The sequence below is a fragment of the Sinocyclocheilus rhinocerous genome, unplaced genomic scaffold (assembly GCF_001515625.1).
Source record: "Sinocyclocheilus rhinocerous isolate Xijiao unplaced genomic scaffold, SAMN03320098_v1.1 scaffold1283, whole genome shotgun sequence".
Classification (NCBI taxonomy): Eukaryota; Metazoa; Chordata; class Actinopteri; order Cypriniformes; family Cyprinidae; genus Sinocyclocheilus; species Sinocyclocheilus rhinocerous.
Genome location: NW_015642522.1, coordinates 108202 through 130121, shown reverse-complemented (window position 1 = coordinate 130121; position 21920 = coordinate 108202). Strand labels below are relative to the sequence as shown.

The window sequence follows — 21920 nt, the reverse complement described above, 5'->3', positions numbered from 1 at the left end:
AGGACGTTTCAGCCTTTTTCTGTCAATTAATGACCTTGCTATTCCGAGCTAACCTGTCATTAGCGGTTAGCAAGACACATTTGCATAATTTTCCATGATTATGTAGTTTAAAATACAGTTTTTAATTTAAAAAAATATAATTTAGGGGTGTCACACCAAAGGACAACAAAACGTAACACTTTTGTAGTGGTTCCAAATAAATTAAATATTTGAACAGTTCTGAGGGAAAAATTTACCATCTGCTCATGTCTTGGGCTTCAGTAACATAATCATGAATGGGGTCCTTCAACTAATTTAATTTTTTTTCTGAAATTGGCCAGTTTAAAATCAGGGTATGGTGTCACACCAGAGGACATGGTTTTCAGAGACAAAATGTATCAAGTTCCTACGCTTTCACACACACACACACACACTATTGAATGTTGGGCAAACTAGCCTTTTAATATATAAAATACAGTTAGTGCCATTTGAAAAATAAACTAATATCACTAGTATAAACCAAAGACCCAACTGACAATATAATAATGCTACTGGTCAAAGTAAATAATTAAATTATTTTCCTACCAAAGGTGAAAAATAATACCTAACCTACATTCAGCGGTCGTTTAAACATCACATACTGCGTTTACCATGGTAAAACTGTAGTAAAGTGCTCAGGTTTATCAGTTACCTGCTGCTTCAGACTCCTGCATTAACCTGCTGCGGCCCGTCAAACACTCCACATGCAGGACCAAACTGTAAACACTCCAAATAAAGTGCTACTCTGAACTATTAACATAAACATAAAATACTAAACAAATAAATAACAGAAAACTTGTGAAGTTGGAAACATTTCTGAGCTTTGCCTCTCATTCAGTGTGAGGGAGGGTTCATGCGGCCAGCCGAAAACGCATACGGTAGTAAAACCTCACCTGATTGGCTGAAGAGCGACCCTGGGTGTGCTGCAGCGCGCTCTGATTGGTCTATTGACCAGCGCACGTACTACGGAAACGCTCGTGAGACAAGTGTCGTACACAAACGCGTTTCGAACGATTTCATTTAGAAAACACACTCAAAGTAGTGATTTAAAAGTTATCTTATCAAGTTTGACTCAATGAACGGTGTGTTTGGAAAGTTTTGACCTTTTGTTCATGCCCAACTAACAAGGCTTGTTTCCGCCACGGGATAGATAGATAGATAGATAAAAAGGTAAATGCCACTTTCTGTCTCACAATTCGGACTTTTTAAAAATATAAACTCACAATTCTGACGAGAAGTATATTGTGAGATATAAACTCACAGTTGCGAGCAATAAAGTCCCAATTGTAAAATAAAAAGTACCAATAACGTTTTAACTAACTTACCCCGTGGCGAAAAACTGGCTTAATAAGAAACATAAACCATAAGAAAACTAAATAAAATGTTCGTAAGGTTATATTTAGTTACCGTGCATAAAAACGTAGCCTAATATTTGTACTAATACTAAACACCTAACCTATAAGCTACAATATACACTCTCTTTTTATTTTAAAATGCACCAATGGTATAGATACGCAACAAAACACCGTGCATGAAAAATAAAAACATGAAATAGTTTTTGTTGCTTTGGAGTTTGAAGGGCCACTAAAATTTAGCCATAATTCATCTGCGCGATGACATACACAATCTCTTTTATCTCAAAACCTTCACAATCAGTACATTCAAGTCAAGTCGAGTAGCCTATGTGAACTTGTTCAATGCGAATTAATTGACTGAGACACACAGGAAGAAATGGAAATAAATATACATATATACATTGCTCATATAATAAACTATATGCAACATACTCTATAAACAAGTATATAAAAGTACTCAATGTAACAACTATATTTTACTTGTTTGATATGCGAGACACCGTCTGTTTATGGAAATAGATGGGCTGTGACGTCACGGCGAAGTCGCGCTCTGATTGGCTGAGGCGCGTGGCTGCAGAGTGTTTACCATCAGAGCTCAGAACTGGAGCTGCACGTACTAGCTCGAGCCACCGCCGAAGGAGGAAGTGCGTGGCCGAAAACACAGATTTATTTGTCCGTTTTCACTACTGCGTCGATAAAGGCACTCGCAACAGCTGTAGAAACTCTTTGTGTCCCTACTCTGAATCACTGGAACAGGTCAGTGGCGTTTACGTGGCGATTTTTCGTGTTATTTTGAACAAAGGAACGTGCCAAAGACAGTGACCAGGCCTGTTGAGTTCAGCTGTACTTGAGCTAATTGATCTAAAAAAAAACTCGTTTGTTCTCACTTTTGGTTGCATTTCACAGTTTCCTTGCGTTTTCCCTTTCAGCTCATGCGAAAACCTCACGATGAAAACCGAAGTCTCTACTGCTGCTAACTTTGTCACACGTCTGTTGAGAGGAAAAATAGTTTTTGTTGCTTTGGAGTTTGAAGGGCCACTAAAATTTAGCCATAATTCATCTGCGCGATGACATACACAATCTCTTTTATCTCAAAACCTTCACAATCAGTACATTCAAGTCAAGTCGAGTAGCCTATGTGAACTTGTTCAATGCGAATTAATTGACTGCGACACACAGGAAGAAATGGAAATAAATATACATATATACATTGCTCATATAATAAACTATATGCAACATACTCTATAAACAAGTTATATAAAAGTACTCAATGTAACAACTATATTTTACTTGTTTGATATGCGAGACACCGTCTGTTTATGGAAATAGATGGGCTGTGACGTCACGGCGAAGTCGCGCTCTGATTGGCTGAGGCGCGTGGCTGCAGAGTGTTTACTATCAGAGCTCAGAACTGGAGCTGCACGTACTAGCTCGAGCCACCGCCGAAGGAGGAAGTGCGTAGTCGAAAACACAGATTTATTTGTCCGTTTTCACTACTGCGTCGATAAAGGCACTCGCAACAGCTGTAGAAACTCTTTGTGTCCCTACTCTGAATCACTGGAACAGGTCAGTGGCGTTTACGTGGCGATTTTTCGTGTTATTTTGAACAAAGGAACGTGCCAAAGACAGTGACCAGGCCTGTTGAGTTCAGCTGTACTTGAGCTAATTGATCTAAAAAAAAAACTCGTTTGTTCTCACTTTTGGTTGCATTTCACAGTTTCCTTGCGTTTTCCCTTTCAGCTCATGCGAAAACCTCACGATGAAAACCGAAGTCTCTACTGCTGCTAACTTTGTCACACGTCTGTTGAGAGGAACGGGGCTGCTTTCAGAAGAACAACTGCAACAATTCAGATTCTCTTTGGAAGAATCTTTGGGGGGTAAGAAAGGATTGGATGTGATCTTTCCATTGTTTAGAAGTAAATTCAACCACATCGTGGTCCAAATTGTGTGGTTTATGATGAAATTGAACATTGTTTTGAACAGAGCAGATGAAGGTTTATTGCAGCATCAAAGTCCATTCACTGAAACTCGAACCATTTTGTGGCTTAAAGCACCAGAAACTTTAGCAAAGAATTGCAAACACCAAGTCCATGTTTCATTGCACCAAAGCCTAACTTAATTTTTTTTATTGCAGATCATTATCAGCACCATTGGTTCCCAAACGCACCCTACCGAGGTTCGGGTTACAGGTGTATTCGGATCAACCACAAGATGGACCCTTTGATAGGCAAAGCGGCCTGTACGATTGGACTCACAAAAGAGCAACTCTTTTCACTGCTGCCAAGTGAACTCACCATGTGGGTCGACCCTTATGAAGTGTCCTACCGGATCGGAGAGGACGGGTCCATATGCGTCCTCTACGAGTCTGTGCCTCCGTCGGACACAAACCAGGCGGACAGCTGCAAAGATGAACTGAGAATGGGACGGTCGAGTCCGTCCAAATCCTTAGGCATGATGACCTGCTCCAGCTGAAGAGCGATTTTGTGTAATTAGCTGCTCGTGGGCACAGTAAATCAGGCATTGCTCACGTTTGATTTCTTTTTAAACCTTGTTTTTTAAGACCGATTTTTTTTTTTTAATCAACGGTGAAATCTTATTGACCTCATGGTGAAAACAGATGTATTTTGATTAAATGTGTTTTAAGCTCCCTGTACAGTCATGTTGAATATGTTTTTTACATTTCTATTAAAAGTTTTCTATGAATTTCTTAAAAAAAGGCCTTTTGTGGTTATTCCGTGTAACTGTATTTGATACACCGATATAATCAAAACATAAGCCATACAAAGGTCTCTTTATACTTACTATGTGTTATCTTCATTTTTAATACTTTACAAGCAAGCACTTTACTATAGTTAGACAAGCTACAAATTTTGCATCTTAAAATCTATAAAAACTAATTTAATTTTCCTAAAGTATTATGTATATGGGATTTACATTAAATAATAAATGAATATTAATTACAATGAAATAGACATCAAGCATTGCATCTTTAAATCACATGTTCTTAACTGAATGAAAAAAAGTCCAGAACAATGACATTTCTGGATGTGAATCACAAAATAAAATGCATCAATATTAGAACTTACTTTTTGCCTGGCAATACTTTTTATGGATGATCTTAAATTAGATGGTTTTTAATTTTGCCTTTTCATTTCATTTTCTTAGTCTCCTTACATTTACATAAACATTTGAAATCGTGCATAGTCATAAATGTATTACTTTAGTAGTCACTTAATTATTTAAAAAGGTTTTATTGTCTTACTAGACCAAATACAACAAACTTCTGGCTCTAAAAATGTCTCTCACATATTATTGCTTTAGTTTTGGATTTTTACCTAATTTAAGCATTTTCTAATTGTTTGCCAGTACAAAAAGCCCCTACAATCCCAACCTATAAAAAATATTTTTAAGTTCTTTAAATGCAAATTATATACAATAATTATACTAATACGCACAAGGTACACAATTTAAAATATATTCTGGTAAAAATAAATATTTATTGATCTGCATTATTTATAACTTAAGAATCCAAAAATAAAGTTTTTCTGAGCAAATCATGTGCAAGCGAAAATAAAAGGAAAGAAAAACAGCAATCATGTGTTCATGACATAATTTTATAGATATAGTCTATAATTTTTCATATAAGGTATACATTTTGAAAAGTATTCAGGTAACAATAAATGTAACTTATTGTATGTACATTTACATATATAATTTTATTTTTGGATTAATACAATTATACTTATAAATCTTAAGTTTTTCTGTTGTTTTTCTCTGAGCAATCATGTGCAAGCGGACAGAAAAGGGAAGGAAAACAGCAATCATGAGTTCATGACATCATCTTACAGATGCCTTCAGTAGAGGACGACCATTTGATTGCCATTTTCAAAATCCAATCAGCGGACGAATTTAACAATGACAAAGAAATCTGGCCAATCAGAAACCGCAATCCCTGCGCCTGGCCAATGAGAGCGCAGAGGGGGCGTGTTCTCGCGAAAGCGGAATTGGCGCTACACCCGTCGGTGTGTCAGACGCGGATGCTCCAGAAGTTTTGCGCCTGACCCCGATCCTCTCGCCCGGAGTATCAAATCTGCGCCAAAACCCCCATCAGTTTACGGTTCTTCTGGGTTATGGAACTGGATAAAATGGACGAAAACGACTGGAAATATCACGGGGAGGGCAACAAGAGCCTGGTCGTGTCTCATTTGCAGGTTAGTGTTCAATAGTTACTAGCGTTTAGCTTAGCCAAGATTCATATAAACTCAATCAAATCGGAGTCAGTCAACAGGAAATCAAATCAAACTACTTGGAAAGGACCTAAACACAAAGTTTGGTCGCTTTATACCATCAGTAGACGGAAATAAACCTCTTCCTTGTCTTAAAAGGGTGTTGTCAGGGCTTTAAAGCTAATAGCCACCTAGCAGGCTAAACCAGGATTCATTGATAAAGTCAATGTACAACATGTGTGTTACTCATGCCACACCCACTTTATGAGCTCGAACGTTTATTAAACTATTTCAGTGGCATATATAGGATAAGTAACGCTGAGAGCCATTTGAATGAATGGTCAGTGGAGATGTTTAAGTTTCTGGATGGTTCTGAGCATCTAAAATTGGGTTTCTATTGGAGACAAGATTATGTACACTTAACATCTTCCCCATCTGGGCTTCAAAGTTCAGATTGGAAACCTTTAACAGCTCCCCCTTCATTGGGTGAAAGATAATGCGGGTTTAGACCGTTTTTAGAATCACTTTCTTTGGGAAAAAGTACAATTAGAGACTAAAAAGATTTTGGCCTATGAATTTTTAACAATGTAATATTGTTTTAAGGTATTACTTTGCTAGAACTTGGTCTAAGCACTCTTGTCTGAAACTCTCCTATATTTCGACAAAGGAGAGAAATTCTAAATGAAATCTATTGCATATAAGATCTGAGTCATAATTTATGTCTTAGCTATTCTAAGTAATGGAAACATTCATTTATCAGTTCGTTGTATCATGTAGTTGACTCCTTTTGTCACTAGGATGGCAATATCAAGGTCCTGTTTTGTTAAGACCAAGGATACGCAAACAGATGAACCTTTGTCTGATTTTCCAGTTCATTTGGGATCATCTGTACCATCACACGATAAATAAACTCAGAACAAGCTGCCGGAAAAACGTTTGGAGTCATAAACACGCTGGATTTATATTACAGACTACAACACGGAATTGTGCGTCCAATCACAGGAAGCTGCCTGAGACGACACTGGCCAATATGTTGATGTAATCGTGTCGAAACTGGGTTTGGGGAAAATGGGTGAAGCTTTGTTGCAGTTTTCCAACCAGTTTTAGAGTCCTGCAAGGGCTTGTCCGTCACTATTTGCTGTTTACTGACATTCTTTCACGCTCCCACACTCTTGTGTGGATTTTTGTCTTGTTGCCTGGTCTGGTTTTACATTCTTCGAGTATGAGCTGGACCACATCGTCTTGATCAAATCAGTCTGAATGAGTTAGGTATCGTATAAAACCATTTGTAAAGGCATTTCGAATGCACACTGACATATGAATGGGGTGAATTTCACAAAATACTACAGGAAATTCTTGCAATTTTTTAATTGCAATAAGTAATATTTTCTAATGTCTAATTGTATTTAACAATTTTTAATTAAGTTTTATTATTACAAAAATAATTGTCTGGACAGGATGGTTTTCATTGTTGTATTATAGTTGGGTTATTATTATAGTTAATTAAAACAGTAAAAAAAACATTTTTGCTATTTGAAATAAACTTAAACTCAAAAAATAATAATATATGGAAAACTTAAGTTTATTTTTAAGCTTATTTCAGCTTGTTGCTAGCTAACATTTCTAATGTTCTTTTAATTAAAATGTAAGTGCTAAAATAACTAAAACTGGAGTCAAAATTAATAGAAACTATATAGACATTTTACAAAAACTACTAAAAATAACAAAAACACAAAGTTACTAAAATGAAAGATAAATATTAAAAATTGATTTAAAAATAAAACAATCTTGGATGAGAATTAAGTTTATTTTTTTTAGATTTAAAGAAATTGCACTTGATTGTTCTAAAAATGTGTACAATAATTTATTTTCTTGATATATTTGATGTGAATTATAAGTCATTTACTTATGAGCTTCATCCTTTTTTGTTTAACATTTTGTGAGGCAGAAGTAGGTTTTGTAAGCGTTTAGAAACTGCATTAGCGTTTAAGCGGCCATCGGTTGCATCAGTTCATAAAACAAGCCGCCAGACACATGATTATGTCACCTTTACATTTGTGGACCTTTTTATGTCTAAGAGCATTCTGGGAAAAACGTAATGTGTATTCAGTTTACAGCTGAGTGGATGGAGTATTTGTTGTACACACAGGCAAACCCATTTCAAAGAATTCCCTTTTGAACTAAAATAAGACAAGGATACATACAGCTTTCAAAGTCTGTGTGAAATGACTCGTGTGATTTCTGTTTTTAAACGCATCACTTCCTATTACAGCACTGTAAAGTTCTTCGTCTGCTGAAGTTTCCCTCCGAAGACTCTGCACATACACGACAGGTAAAACTTCCCCAAATCGACACCACTGAACATTATTACTTCCCAAATTTCTCCGATATGCACTATATTACCTTTTGCACTGTGTTACCTTTTCTTACACTATGAAAGATACCATACTATTAGGGGCCGTTTACACGACAATGTTTTCAGCCAAAAACGGTTAACTTTTTATGTGTTTTGCCTGTTCGTTTACACGACAACGGCGTTTTGGGGACTGACAACGCATATTTTTGAAAACGGGTTTCAAAGTGCAAGTTTTTTTTTAAAAACCGCCACCATTATCGTTTCTGTGCAAACACCCAAAACGTGAATCTTTAAAAAAAACGGTGACGTCATGCGCGTGCGTAGTACGTGTTAGGTGTCGATTTTAAAGCAAGCGCGAACAAACATCCACAACAATGGCGGAGTACATGGTACTGTTGTTGCTGCTCAAGAGTTTGCTAACGCTTCTTCCATCTGGGCTTCAAAGTTCAGATTGGAAACCTTTAACAGCTCCCCCTTCATTGGGTGAAAGATAATGCGGGTTTAGACCGTTTTTAGAATCACTTTCTTTGGGAAAAAGTACAATTAGAGACTAAAAAGATTTTGGCCTATGAATTTTTAACAATGTAATATTGTTTTAAGGTATTACTTTGCTAGAACTTGGTCTAAGCACTCTTGTCTGAAACTCTCCTATATTTCGACAAAGGAGAGAAATTCTAAATGAAATCTATTGCATATAAGATCTGAGTCATAATTTATGTCTTAGCTATTCTAAGTAATGGAAACATTCATTTATCAGTTCGTTGTATCATGTAGTTGACTCCTTTTGTCACTAGGATGGCAATATCAAGGTCCTGTTTTGTTAAGACCAAGGATACGCAAACAGATGAACCTTTGTCTGATTTTCCAGTTCATTTGGGATCATCTGTACCATCACACGATAAATAAACTCAGAACAAGCTGCCGGAAAAACGTTTGGAGTCATAAACACGCTGGATTTATATTACAGACTACAACACGGAATTGTGCGTCCAATCACAGGAAGCTGCCTGAGACGACACTGGCCAATATGTTGATGTAATCGTGTCGAAACTGGGTTTGGGGAAAATGGGTGAAGCTTTGTTGCAGTTTTCCAACCAGTTTTAGAGTCCTGCAAGGGCTTGTCCGTCACTATTTGCTGTTTACTGACATTCTTTCACGCTCCCACACTCTTGTGTGGATTTTTGTCTTGTTGCCTGGTCTGGTTTTACATTCTTCGAGTATGAGCTGGACCACATCGTCTTGATCAAATCAGTCTGAATGAGTTAGGTATCGTATAAAACCATTTGTAAAGGCATTTCGAATGCACACTGACATATGAATGGGGTGAATTTCACAAAATACTACAGGAAATTCTTGCAATTTTTTAATTGCAATAAGTAATATTTTCTAATGTCTAATTGTATTTAACAATTTTTAATTAAGTTTTATTATTACAAAAATAATTGTCTGGACAGGATGGTTTTCATTGTTGTATTATAGTTGGGTTATTATTATAGTTAATTAAAACAGTAAAAAAAACATTTTTGCTATTTGAAATAAACTTAAACTCAAAAAATAATAATATATGGAAAACTTAAGTTTATTTTTAAGCTTATTTCAGCTTGTTGCTAGCTAACATTTCTAATGTTCTTTTAATTAAAATGTAAGTGCTAAAATAACTAAAACTGGAGTCAAAATTAATAGAAACTATATAGACATTTTACAAAAACTACTAAAAATAACAAAAACACAAAGTTACTAAAATGAAAGATAAATATTAAAAATTGATTTAAAAATAAAACAATCTTGGATGAGAATTAAGTTTATTTTTTTTAGATTTAAAGAAATTGCACTTGATTGTTCTAAAAATGTGTACAATAATTTATTTTCTTGATATATTTGATGTGAATTATAAGTCATTTACTTATGAGCTTCATCCTTTTTTGTTTAACATTTTGTGAGGCAGAAGTAGGTTTTGTAAGCGTTTAGAAACTGCATTAGCGTTTAAGCGGCCATCGGTTGCATCAGTTCATAAAACAAGCCGCCAGACACATGATTATGTCACCTTTACATTTGTGGACCTTTTTATGTCTAAGAGCATTCTGGGAAAAACGTAATGTGTATTCAGTTTACAGCTGAGTGGATGGAGTATTTGTTGTACACACAGGCAAACCCATTTCAAAGAATTCCCTTTTGAACTAAAATAAGACAAGGATACATACAGCTTTCAAAGTCTGTGTGAAATGACTCGTGTGATTTCTGTTTTTAAACGCATCACTTCCTATTACAGCACTGTAAAGTTCTTCGTCTGCTGAAGTTTCCCTCCGAAGACTCTGCACATACACGACAGGTAAAACTTCCCCAAATCGACACCACTGAACATTATTACTTCCCAAATTTCTCCGATATGCACTATATTACCTTTTGCACTGTGTTACCTTTTCTTACACTATGAAAGATACCATACTATTAGGGGCCGTTTACACGACAATGTTTTCAGCCAAAAACGGTTAACTTTTTATGTGTTTTGCCTGTTCGTTTACACGACAACGGCGTTTTGGGGACTGACAACGCATATTTTTGAAAACGGGTTTCAAAGTGCAAGTTTTTTTTTAAAAACCGCCACCATTATCGTTTCTGTGCAAACACCCAAAACGTGAATCTTTAAAAAAAACGGTGACGTCATGCGCGTGCGTAGTACGTGTTAGGTGTCGATTTTAAAGCAAGCGCGAACAAACATCCACAACAATGGCGGAGTACATGGTACTGTTGTTGCTGCTTAAGAGTTTGCTAAGGCTTCTTCAGCAGAGTGTGGATTTACCTCACCAATATTACTACCAACTGCGGAGACGCATATACGTCATATAATCTTAACTTCCCTACAGGTACTGTTTACTAACAAAGTGACAGCGCCAACTACTGGCCTGTCATATGTAATACAGCGTTTTTGGCCGTTTTCATGAGAAGGGTATAACTACAGCCTGGAGATCTCCAAATGGGGGCGGGAACTCCAAAACGGGGTGGGAGCTCCAAAATAGGGCGTGGCTTCCTCCCATTGACAGGCAGGCACATGACACGCATGCGCAATTTTTCCCCCAATCCACTTCAATGCAAACTCCGCCCCACAGCTGATTCTAAAGATTTTAATGGTTGTCAATTAAAGGTTGATTTCCTACACTATTCCCCCTCCTACCCTGCGAATTTCGAGCCCCGGGACGCCCCCGTTGCTTGGAACAAAGCGATAGAAATCTTTCCCCTGCGATGGGATGGCTCGCGTGAGAGCTCATGGGTGATTCCCGTTTATATCATCAAATTCCAGTCCGAACACCACTGGCCACGAGTTTTGGGCTCTGTTCTCACAGAGAATATTTACTTGTATAGCATATTTCATTTCAGATGAACTAGAAACAATGTTTAATTTATAAAGTTTTATTTTGAAATGTAAGTCAATAACAATTGGCTGGAGCCAGAGCCAATGGTGAAAGTCTTTGCGCGAGGAGACCCCGCCCCATTTTGGAGGTTCTGCCCACTTTTGGAGTTCACGCCCCATTTTGGAGATCTCCGGTCTGCAGTTATATCTACTTGGTTTTCGTGGATATGTGTAAACTTGAATCGTTTTGAAAACGTTGTCGTGTATACATGAAACATTTTAAAAGTGCAAGGGAAAAACATTTTCCGTTTTTGGCTACATCGTTGTCGTGTAAATGTAGCCTTAGAAGCCAGCTAGAGAACTATAACACGAAAATGGCTACAGGCTAAACCTCCGACAAAGATTTATTGGATGCATATTGTGACCAATATTCAAAACATGGAGAGAAAGACATTCATTAAGTCTACAGATGGATAAATATTTGCAATACTTGGAAAAATGGATTGTGTTTGACTCACCATTGTATGATTTGCCATATTTCTATCAATGTAACTCAAGTATTGATGCACAAATGATTGTTCTATCAAGTTCTGTTGACGTAAATAGTCACTTTCAATTTTAGCATAGTTTTGTCAACAATTTCCACAATGTTTAAGGTTAAACATAATATTTCTGTGTGTGTTTTCTTGCACTGTATTGTAAGTTATTTGTGTCTCTTGCTATGAAAAGTATCTGCAACAGTGTAAATGCAAATATGCTTCAATTGTTTGGTCTTGGTCTGTTTGCATTGACATACGGCGTAGTGTCAGCTCATTTTCCTACCTCTTTCCTGCCAGACCGCAGAACAAGCTTTTCGACACATCCCCAACATTGTGGATTATAGTAAATATGTCATGAAGCCTTTACTGGGGGAGAAATACGTTCACAGTGGAGTAAGTCAGTTTAAGACGTATATGTACAATATTACATTGTATTGCTTTAACACAAGCCGTGGCCCAGAGAATGAGATGAAAATAATGGCTTGAATGTTCACAGGAGGTTGTTAAACTACCACTGGACTTTGTGAGACAGCTGTCGCTAAAGGTCCAACAAGAACGACCTGGTAAGAATGATTCTTTTTTTGCTTCAATTAAGTTTTTTTGCAGTGACATTGTAATGCCCCCCAAAAACCAACAGTGTTATGATAGTATTTGTTGTATTTTGATTGCAAAATCCTTGTATTACAGTAATTTCAACATTGAGATGAATAGATATTACTAAAAACCTCAAAAGTAAAATGTACTTGTCCATTATGGTAATGACAATTTATAGGAAAAATGTCCTAGATGGGCTTAATTTTCGTTATGCAAAAATCAATAATTTTTTCCAGAGATTCATCCCCAAAAAAATGCAGTCGGTTGTTCATCTAAACATGTTTATGTGAGATGCAGTCACTTTTGTAGACCGGATTTGATGTTGCGTGACGGTGTTGTGATCTTTCCTTCACGCAGAACTGCGCTGTGATAAGGTCATGGACACATTCAGCGGGTGTGGTTTATGCCTTCCCAACCTGACCCAACTTCCCCTCCACCACCTCAGAGACCACAGTCCTCCAATCTGCGTTGAGATTAAGGTGAACTCCATGTTCGGTTTGACATGGTCTCAACACGTCACTTCTGTTGTGATCGTGTTGGTGGGGGAATTTGCACATGCAGTTGCCATGTTTACCATTTAATCATTGGTTTTGAGCGCAAGGTTGTGCAAACTACCACAATCTGGCATAATTTACCATTTACCACTCATTTAAATGCAAAAATTGAGCTCAACCATATGTTGTGTTTAGATGTACAGTGGGTACGGAAAGTATTCAGACCCTTTGCTGTGACACTCATATATTTAACTCAGGTGATACTGAGCATGTGATATTTCAGTTTTTTTTTTTTAATAAATCTGCAAAAATGTCAACAATTCTGTGTTTTTCTGTCAATATGGGGTGCTGTGTGTACATTAATGAGGAAAAAAAATTAACTTAAATGATTTTAGCAAATGGCTGCAATATAACAAAGAGTGAAAAATTTAAGGGGGTCTGAATACTTTCCGTACCCACTGTATGTCTGGTTTAAAGGAATAGTTCACCAAAAACTGAAAATATGCTGAAAACATATTCACCCTCAGGCCATTCAAGATGTAGAAGTTTAGCATTACATCACTTGCTCAGCAATGTATCCTCTGCAGTGAATGGGTGCCGTCAGAATGGGAGTCCAAACAGCTGATAAAAACATCACAATAATCCACAAGTAATCTCCAGTCCATCAATTAACATCTTGTTAAGTGAAAAGCTGTGTGTTTGTAAGAAATGGATCATTAAGACATTTTAAAGGGTTAGTTCACCCAAAAATGAAAATTCTATCGTTAATTACTTTCCCCATGTCGTTTCAAACCCGTAAGACCTCCATTCATCTTCGGAACAAAAATTAAGATATTTTTGATGGAATGTGAGAGCTTTCTGACCCTCCCATAGATGGCAATGTAATTACCACGATCAAGGTCCAGAAACGTAGCAAGGAGATCGGTAAAATAGTCCATGTGACATCAGTGGTTCAAACGTAATTTTACGAAGCTACGAGCATACTTTTTGTACGCAAAGAAAACAAAAATAACGACTTTATTCAACAATTCGTCTCCTCCGCGTCGCCCTAGTGCCATTTTGGAGAATATACCCGCTGAACGTAAACAGCGTATGCTATTCTGTGTCAGCTGCGTCGCACGGATGCGTTGTTTTCGTTCAAATAACCGCGTGACGCAGCTGACACAGAATAGCATACGCCGTTTACGTGTAATTTACACGTAAACAGCATATTTTTTTTTCTCAAAATTATGGCAGTGACAGAATTGTTATACCCACGTTTCCAAAACATTGACTTTCGAAACTGTATGCAAGTGTGCCAAGAACCTCGCCTTGAATGCGTTGACTTTGGTGTCACATGTCTGGTCATTGAACTTGCTGACAGTTGTTAATACGTTTTACTGTATCTTCATGGCGTTAGGGAGTAAACGCTCTTGGGTTGGATTAGTGACAGTTGTTAAACTGCAAGATCTGAGTCTCATAACACAGAACTGTTTTTTAGGGGTTAGTATGAATGTCTGTTCTTGGGGAAGTAGACCACAGTAACTGAATGACTCGTTGAATCTATTTGTGTGGAATTTAATCACATGGTCAGTCAAACAAACAGAGGGAGGTGGTGTGAATCTGATCTGAAAGGCTTGTTTGTCTTCATAAATACAACTAAACTTCTTTATATAAAGCTTATTCACAACACTTCATTGTGTAACTCAAGATACAAAGATACAATTACATATTTTTTCCTTTTCCCCCCCTAGCCAAAATGTGGATTTCTACCCTTTTCAAGGCACATAACCAAGGAATGCAAGCGCAAAGTTTGCAGATTCTGCATGCATCAGCATTACAAGGCAAGTACCAATTGAAAATCTAGTCGTTGCCAAACTTTTAAACCAGATTTATTAAAGCTAACTTCTGCTTTAACACAAAAAAGAGGATGGTGCAAGATGAGCTTATGTTGCTGAAAATACAAGAATCAGTTTCAATCCCAAAGTTTCATCATGAAGCGACACGTTTTGTTCTTTACAGTTAGCCAATGGGAAGTGGAAGCGATTGAGCAGATATTGCCCTCTGGATCTCTTCTCAGGGTGAGTTACTGCTTCAGTCACTCAATGCAGGAAAACAGAGCTGGATTTATATCTTTCGCTGATGGTACGACCTTTAGCCAGTATTGTTAACAAACCTAACTGACTGCGGCAAAGACATTCACCAAGCTGGATGCGCGTCACTGGCCTGTGTTAAAGCCAAGAATTTTCCACTTGAAAAAGGAGCATGATCAACATTTTCGCAAAAGTTGTGACTCACCTTTCCACTGTGAGACCAGCCCTACAATCTATAATGCATGAAGGTTTTGTACTGCTGCTTGAGTCACAGAAGTGCTAAAAAACAAGATTCAGATGTGGTGATCCAGATAATCTCGAATAATGTCGAAATCAAAATGCGATGCATAGAGTTTAATACCAAAAGTGAACTAATTTTACACACCTAAATCTTATTCAATATCTTGTATTCCAGGAGCAAACAGCGAATGTATGTTGCATTGAAGAATCTGTTAGAGGAACCACAAAACAACTTGAAAATCTTTAAGGTAAATATGAATTTCTGTAATTAATTCAGATTAAAGTTTGAAAATCTTCCCTCGACTTCCGTTGATAGAATGTTCAGCATTCGAAATGTAACTGTCGCCATGCATACTGATTCACAGTTGGCCTTCTGTTTTAATTCATTCACACCAAGAACGATAACTATATTAGCGTCCACCAGTGGACGATAACATTTTGCAGTTTTGACGTCTACTGCCTTGTATGTTTGATTTTTTTTTTAAGTTGAGTGGATTCTGATTGGCTGTCAGTGTTTTTATCATTCATTCGTTGGAATAAATCGTTCTGAAAGTGATTCCAATAATAACGTTATCGCTTCCCTATTCTAGAATTAGAACAATTATTAAAACATTTATCGTTATACTTATCATCCTTGGTGCGAATGGGCTTTACATTTTTATTTATCCTAGAACATTTCTTTAACTTGGAAGTACTACTATCATAGTATTAAAGGGGTCATATGATGCTGCTAAACTTTTATAAAGAATATCTCTTTGGATTTGAGACTTTAATCTTTGCAACTTTGCAGATCTTCTTTATGCACCAAGAGCTTGTAACACTCCAAAGAGAAAGGAAAAATTTAAATCGCATCATATGACCCCTTTAATAAAAAACAGTTTATAAACTGGTTTACTGGTCTTAACTAGTCTCCTAGCCCATTCAGGCTGCTTTTAGAGGGATTTTGGCTAGTTTTTAGCAGGAAACTAGCTTTGCTGACCAGCTGATCACCAACTTAACCTGGATTTGTGACTAGCTTAAACCACCAAAGACCAGCAAACCAGCTGGGGAAAAAGAAAATCAAATATTCAAACTCTAGCTACTACATATATATTGGTTTAATCCATTAGAAATGGTTGATAAATAGAAAAGTAGCATTAATTTGTTGTTTCTCGCATCTTTTTTTTTTTCAGGGCGGAGAGTTGATATTTAGCTGTAAGGACGATGCCAAGCAGCAACCCGAATTGAACGATCTAATTCAGCACCTTCGGCCTTATTTCCCTCATAGTAACAGCCTCTATAACGGCCACCAGCCTGGCAAAGCTGTCCTGAACGAGTTCATTCAGGTGATCTGCTCCGCTCTGCTCAGCGGCGGGGACTCGAATCGCTCGGGAGAGCCCAGGAAGGTGCACCTGTCTGAGAGCAGGCCGCACTGTGAAGCCAGTCCCTTCCCAAGAGACCTGCTCCGCAACGGTGAGGACTTTACCAGTGACTTTGGATGGCCGTCAGTGGGAAAACATGGTTTTATGTCCTTCAAAATATTGCTAAACAAGTGCAATGGAAATCACTTCACTGATGAGTCACGATATATGCGTAGGAGTGAACTGGAGCAAAAGTGCTTGACACAGTTTAAGAAAATGAACTGCATTTCAAATGACACGTTAAGAGGTGTATAAAAGGTCAGATTATTGCGGCATAGAAATTACGGTAGTCATAAATCTGTTACGCAAGACCAGTAGAACACGTTGAGCTCATTTCCATGTGTTCACAGGTAACCACGGCCTCCCTAAAGACAGTGTCCTCGCAAAAATCCTCCAAGTCCAGATGCTGGATAACCTGGATATTGAAGGAATCTACCCTCTGTACAAACGCGTGGAGCAGTATCTAGAAGAGTTCCCGAGAGAAAGGTGAATTTTTAATCGGGGATATTGAGTGCTACGTTACTAATCTATCAGATCAATACTCCAGTGCAAGAACGTTTTGTTCCTGCTGAGTAAAGTTTATATTGGGCAAATACTTCAGATCTATGCAGTGTTCACATGTACTGAAAGCGTTGTATACAAATTCAGAACAGTTGATGAATCCTAACCATTCACAATTTGTGTTGAATTACTGAAATAAATGAACTTTTCCACGACATTCTAATTTATTGAGATGCACCTGTACTTCATTCTATAATTGTAAGATGTGTTACTTTCCCTGAAAGACTGAACAGACACTAGGTGGTGCAAAAGACACATTTGTGAATATAAGTAGTTCAAGTCAAGTCATGAGGCACTGCGGCCACATGGTGGTCCTGTGCAGCATGGTCGTAAGTGATTTCCATGCAAAGCCACATCATCTTTATGAATAAACTTGCCTAAAGGCACTTTAACATCCATTCAACACTTGTTTGTATCTTCAGAAACCGACTGCAGATAGATGGGCCTTATAATGAGAGTTTCATGGACACGGTGAAAAACTGTCCTACAGAAGATGACGGCTCTGTAGAATATGCTGTTGGGAAGGCAAGACCGTGAACGTGATGCTGAGAAGTTTAAATTTGAATGTATTTTGGTGGCAATTAAGAATCTTTTTTCCCCCCCCAAGAAAGTTAAAGATTAAGATTAACTCTCAGATGTTACCTTCCAGGTTCATCAGTATAGAGTCGCAATGACGGCCAAAGACTGCTCAGTCATGATCACGTTTGCACCTTGTGAGGAAGATGAGGAGTAAGTTAGTTTTCGCCCCTTTAAAATCTCAGGTTGAATTATCTTCCTTGACATTTGCCATCATTTTACTTTTCGTTCGCTTTGTTTCCAGACACCAGTTGAATTTGGAGAAGCCTCGTTTCACGTATTCAGTCTCCATCCTGGATCTGGACCCCAAACCGTATGAAGGCATCCCTCACCAGTACAAGCTGGACACAAAAATCGTCAACTACTACCTGCGGAGCACGCAAGCTCCGCCCCCCTCCAGCCTATATAAGGAAAGGCAGGACTGCACGCTGCTCTTCCATGCTGTATGAGACACCTCTACAAGTGCTGCTTGGGAAATGCCTAGAAGTGAAGCTGAAATAGTGATATCATTTTGTTCTTTCTGTTTGCTAGTCTGTCTAGTTGTTTGCCCTCCCGTGAACTTGCCGTTCGCAGTTGTTGCCAGAGCGACCTGATGTTTTTCTTTTTGAGGGTGATGTTCTCATTGGGGCTGGTCTCCTAAAGCACAGAATACCTGAACGAGTCAGTCATTGGCTGTAAAAAGGGAGGACATGGAGGGTGTGTGTGTGTGTGTTTTTGTGCAGTGCTGTTGGGTGTTTCTCGCACGCAGCAGCGCTACTGTGGTTTCCAAGTGCCAAAAGTGGCTTACAGCGATTTTCCCCAGTGAACGTTTTACCGTGCATCAGCTTGGCCGTGGCTGCAGTCGCTGTACAGGCAGTTTGGAATTCAAAAACAGACAAGTACTTGAGTTTTTAGCGCGGCTTCATCCCTAGAGCTCCTCAAACCTCTGACCCTCGGTGAGCTACAGTAGCGGGAGTTATACTGACAAGCACAGACCTGTTGCATGCTAGCGAATGAGGTCGCGATAACACCGTCACTACCCGTAAGATAGATTTGATAAATTAGAAGATAAGCCTAATGATATTACTCGCTATTGAAATTGTATTTTTGTAACGTACGCTCGGCTGGCGTAACCGCTGTATACAAATCGAAGTGTCTTATTAAAAAGTAGTTCACAATTATATAAAAAAAAAAGTCCATCATTTACTAACCCTCATTTCATCGCAAACCCGTTTGATAGAATCGTTACGCAGCTCGTCAGTTCATTCTGACCAGGTATTGTGAAAGAACGACTAAAAATAACGACTGAAATTTGTTTGACTTTAGAAAACATGAAATACAGTGCACAAGTCCTATGGTGCTTTATTTGGAGCTTTACAGCCTTTGGTCACAACGGTTGTTGTATGGCAAAAGTTACGTAACGATTCTTCAAAAGTTTGGAAAAACATTTGGAAAACATTAGTACAGACATGATGGTGTGTAAATTTTTGGTTGAACTACTACTTTAAAGCTAGTCCATCATCTCAAAAATAAAACACCGTTTTTCCTAGAAAAACTGCTGTAAAATGAAAAATCGTCTGTGTCTGTCCATCATCGATGGCTTTGTCTCTGAGTTTGACACTGATATGCTTAGTTGTCATCTGTTTTGAAATCTCAGAGCAGAAAACAACCAGAGGAATCCATCCCCAGCAGCTTGAACGCTACTACGGTTACGTTTGGCTTTTGTTTTAATGGCCGTAATTGGTTGCAGAGCCAGACATATTTCATAAGTCGACCAAAGATGGACAGCACGCCAGTTTTTTTTAGCACAATAAAAAGGATGATCCAGTAGTTTTTCCAACAGTTTTTTTTTTTTTATTTTTTTTTTCAGAGAAGCAGTATAGGCCACAGAAATGGTAGTGTTGATTTAATGTTACATGAGTTGCGAGTTTGGCGTCTTTGATCGTAAAAACAACCACAGTAAGACGGTTTGCGCAGATTTTACGGTGTAACTAACACTAAAGATGGCACCTCATGGTCGCCTTTCTCTGTTATGGGGAATATAACTGTTACAATGTACTGTGGCGTGAGTGATGCTCACGCTTCTGTTTACCTCTTTTAGCGTGATGCAAACTGCTTCGGCTTGCTTAACTCAAAGTCGTCAATGCAGTTCCCATCAGGCGAACAGTGTTTGCATTTTTCATGGATGAACATTCAACATTGCCAAACTGTGTTCACACTCCCCTTTGTCTTAATGTGAACTGGTGTCAAGAGAAGTATTAATACGCCTTACCTGTGAGCGAAAACGCTTTCGTTGTCGAACTGATGGCGTTTGTTTGACTGTCATGTTTTGATGTGTTATGAAGTAACTGATTGAAAAGTGCAGTTTCTCCACAACAGACATTGCTGTATTTGCCTTTGTTTTAACAACATCTTTCCCCTTTTGAACCAGAGATATTATGAGTCTGAGGTGGTGACATTGTGTTATTCTAATGAAATAAAGATCTATAATCACTATGTAGGTAGGAATGGACATTAATTCTGTTATTAAGCAAGAAAAGAAAGGAAGATCACAATTTCTGTGATGGAATCTAATGTTAAAATGTAACTATTTGAAAATACAAAGTGGATTTTGCTGTCAAACATTTTGTATTTAAAATTATTTATTTTTTTAGCTCTTGTCTAATGATGTATATTTCCATACAGTGTGGGCATATCATACGTAAAAATGATTGACACGTACAGGTGGCAACAATATGTAGTTCCTAACGGGTGATTGTACAGGTGTTTATATCGAATAAACGATTAGATATGAAGCTCCCACAGCGTGAACTTTGGCTTAATTTTTGACTTCTCACAAACACACAGTTCTTATCAAGCCCTCGATAGATGCTTCCACCCCAAGAACCCGCAGGAGGCTCTGAAAATAATCCGAGCCATTTTCCATCACTTTTTTGGTGTCAAACTCCCGAGCTGAAAACAAAATAAAACATTTTAGATCATTGTACCACATTCTAAGTCACTATTATGAATTGTACAAGTGTAAAATAATAAAATACTTGATTCTGATTGGTCAATTTTGTATTACAACCACAAAATTTAATATTTTACGGAAGAATTTTACGGATTATTTTTCATTCTTGTTTTCTCGTGATCATGACTTAATTTTCTTGTGATCGACATAATAGCTGTTTTCATGATTATGACTTAATTTTCTAGTGAACTCAACATAACGAAAGTTTTCTCGTAATCCCAATTTTTTTTTTTTAAGTTTTCTCATTATCTCGACATAATAGCTTTTTTCTCGTGATCACATAACGTGTTGACATAAAAGTTTTCTCAATCACAACTTAATTTTCTCGTGATCTTGACAGCGAAAGTTGTTTTCTCGTCACAACTTAATTTTCCCGTGATTTTGACGTAACGAAAGTTTTCTCGTCACAACTTAATTTTCCCGTGATCTTGACATAACGAAAGTTTTCTCGTCACAATTTAATTTGCTCGTGATCTTGACATAACGAAAGTTTTCTCGTCACAATTTAATTTGCTCGTGATCTTGACATAACGAAAGTTTTCTCGTCACAATTTAATTTGCTCGTGATCTTGACATAACGAAAGTTTTCTCGTCACAATTTAATTTGCTCGTGATCTTGACATAACGAAAGTTTTCTCGTCACAATTTAATTTGCTCGTGATCTTGACATAACGAAAGTTTTCTCGTCACAATTTAATTTGCTCGTGATCTTGACATAACGAAAGTTTTCTCGTCACAATTTAATTTGCTCGTGATCTTGACATAACGAAAGTTTTCTCGTCACAATTTAATTTGCTCGTGATCTTGACATAACGAAAGTTTTCTCGTCACAATTTAATTTGCTCGTGATCTTGACATAACGAAAGTTTTCTCGTCACAATTTAATTTGCTCGTGATCTTGACATAACGAAAGTTTTCTCGTCACAATTTAATTTGCTCGTGATCTTGACATAACGAAAGTTTTCTCGTCACAATTTAATTTGCTCGTGATCTTGACATAACGAAAGTTTTCTCGTCACAACTTAATTTTCCCATGATCTTGACATAACAAAATTTGTTTCCTCGTCACAACTTAATTTTCACGTGATCTTGACATAACGAAAGTTGTTTTCTTGTCACAACTTAATTTTCTCGTGATCTTGACGTAA

At 37.6% G+C, this 21920-nt stretch overlaps 3 protein-coding genes and 1 pseudogene across 7 annotated transcripts in view; 2 read left to right on the top strand and 2 right to left on the bottom strand.

Moving 5' to 3' along the window:
* Positions 1 to 3745, bottom strand: part of LOC107756005 (ATR-interacting protein-like) — a 12670-nt gene extending 8925 nt beyond the window's left edge. The window contains exon 1 of one of the 3 annotated variants that reach the window (XM_016572967.1): positions 3668 to 3745. In XM_016572967.1, the coding sequence (XP_016428453.1) occupies positions 3668 to 3670 (3 nt within the window). In that variant the 5' untranslated portion in view covers positions 3671 to 3745. Of the gene's footprint in view, positions 1 to 670; positions 901 to 1853; positions 1928 to 3667 lie in introns of those variants that run through there. The other 2 variants (XM_016572970.1, XM_016572968.1) reach the window with 2 other exon arrangements.
* Positions 1980 to 4089, top strand: LOC107756006 (protein BTG1-like). Of its 2 annotated transcripts, XM_016572972.1 has the most exons (4): positions 1980 to 2129; positions 2303 to 2373; positions 3185 to 3250; positions 3508 to 4089. In XM_016572972.1, the coding sequence occupies exons 2-4, from the start codon at positions 2322 to 2324 to the stop codon at positions 3843 to 3845; spliced, it is 456 nt and encodes a 151-aa protein (XP_016428458.1). In that variant the 5' UTR covers positions 1980 to 2129; positions 2303 to 2321; the 3' UTR covers positions 3846 to 4089. The 2 variants fall into 2 exon arrangements, with proteins under 2 accessions (XP_016428458.1, XP_016428457.1); XM_016572971.1 differs by lacking the exons at positions 1980 to 2129; positions 2303 to 2373 and adding an exon at positions 2777 to 2939 and having other exon boundaries at positions 3114 to 3250.
* Positions 4090 to 5360: 1271 nt separating this feature from the next.
* Positions 5361 to 20554, top strand: LOC107755999 (inositol-pentakisphosphate 2-kinase). 2 transcript variants are annotated; one of them, XM_016572962.1, is made up of 13 exons: positions 5361 to 5584; positions 7872 to 7931; positions 12141 to 12236; positions 12340 to 12406; positions 12795 to 12916; positions 14665 to 14754; positions 14933 to 14991; positions 15419 to 15491; positions 16416 to 16695; positions 16994 to 17129; positions 17627 to 17729; positions 17854 to 17933; positions 18025 to 20554. In XM_016572962.1, the coding sequence occupies exons 1-13, from the start codon at positions 5504 to 5506 to the stop codon at positions 18227 to 18229; spliced, it is 1452 nt and encodes a 483-aa protein (XP_016428448.1). In that variant the 5' UTR covers positions 5361 to 5503; the 3' UTR covers positions 18230 to 20554. The 2 variants fall into 2 exon arrangements, with proteins under 2 accessions (XP_016428448.1, XP_016428449.1); XM_016572963.1 differs by lacking the exons at positions 5361 to 5584; positions 7872 to 7931 and adding an exon at positions 10196 to 10284.
* The window catches only part of LOC107756002 (centromere protein P-like), a 64962-nt pseudogene continuing 61635 nt past the window's right edge, over positions 18594 to 21920 (bottom strand).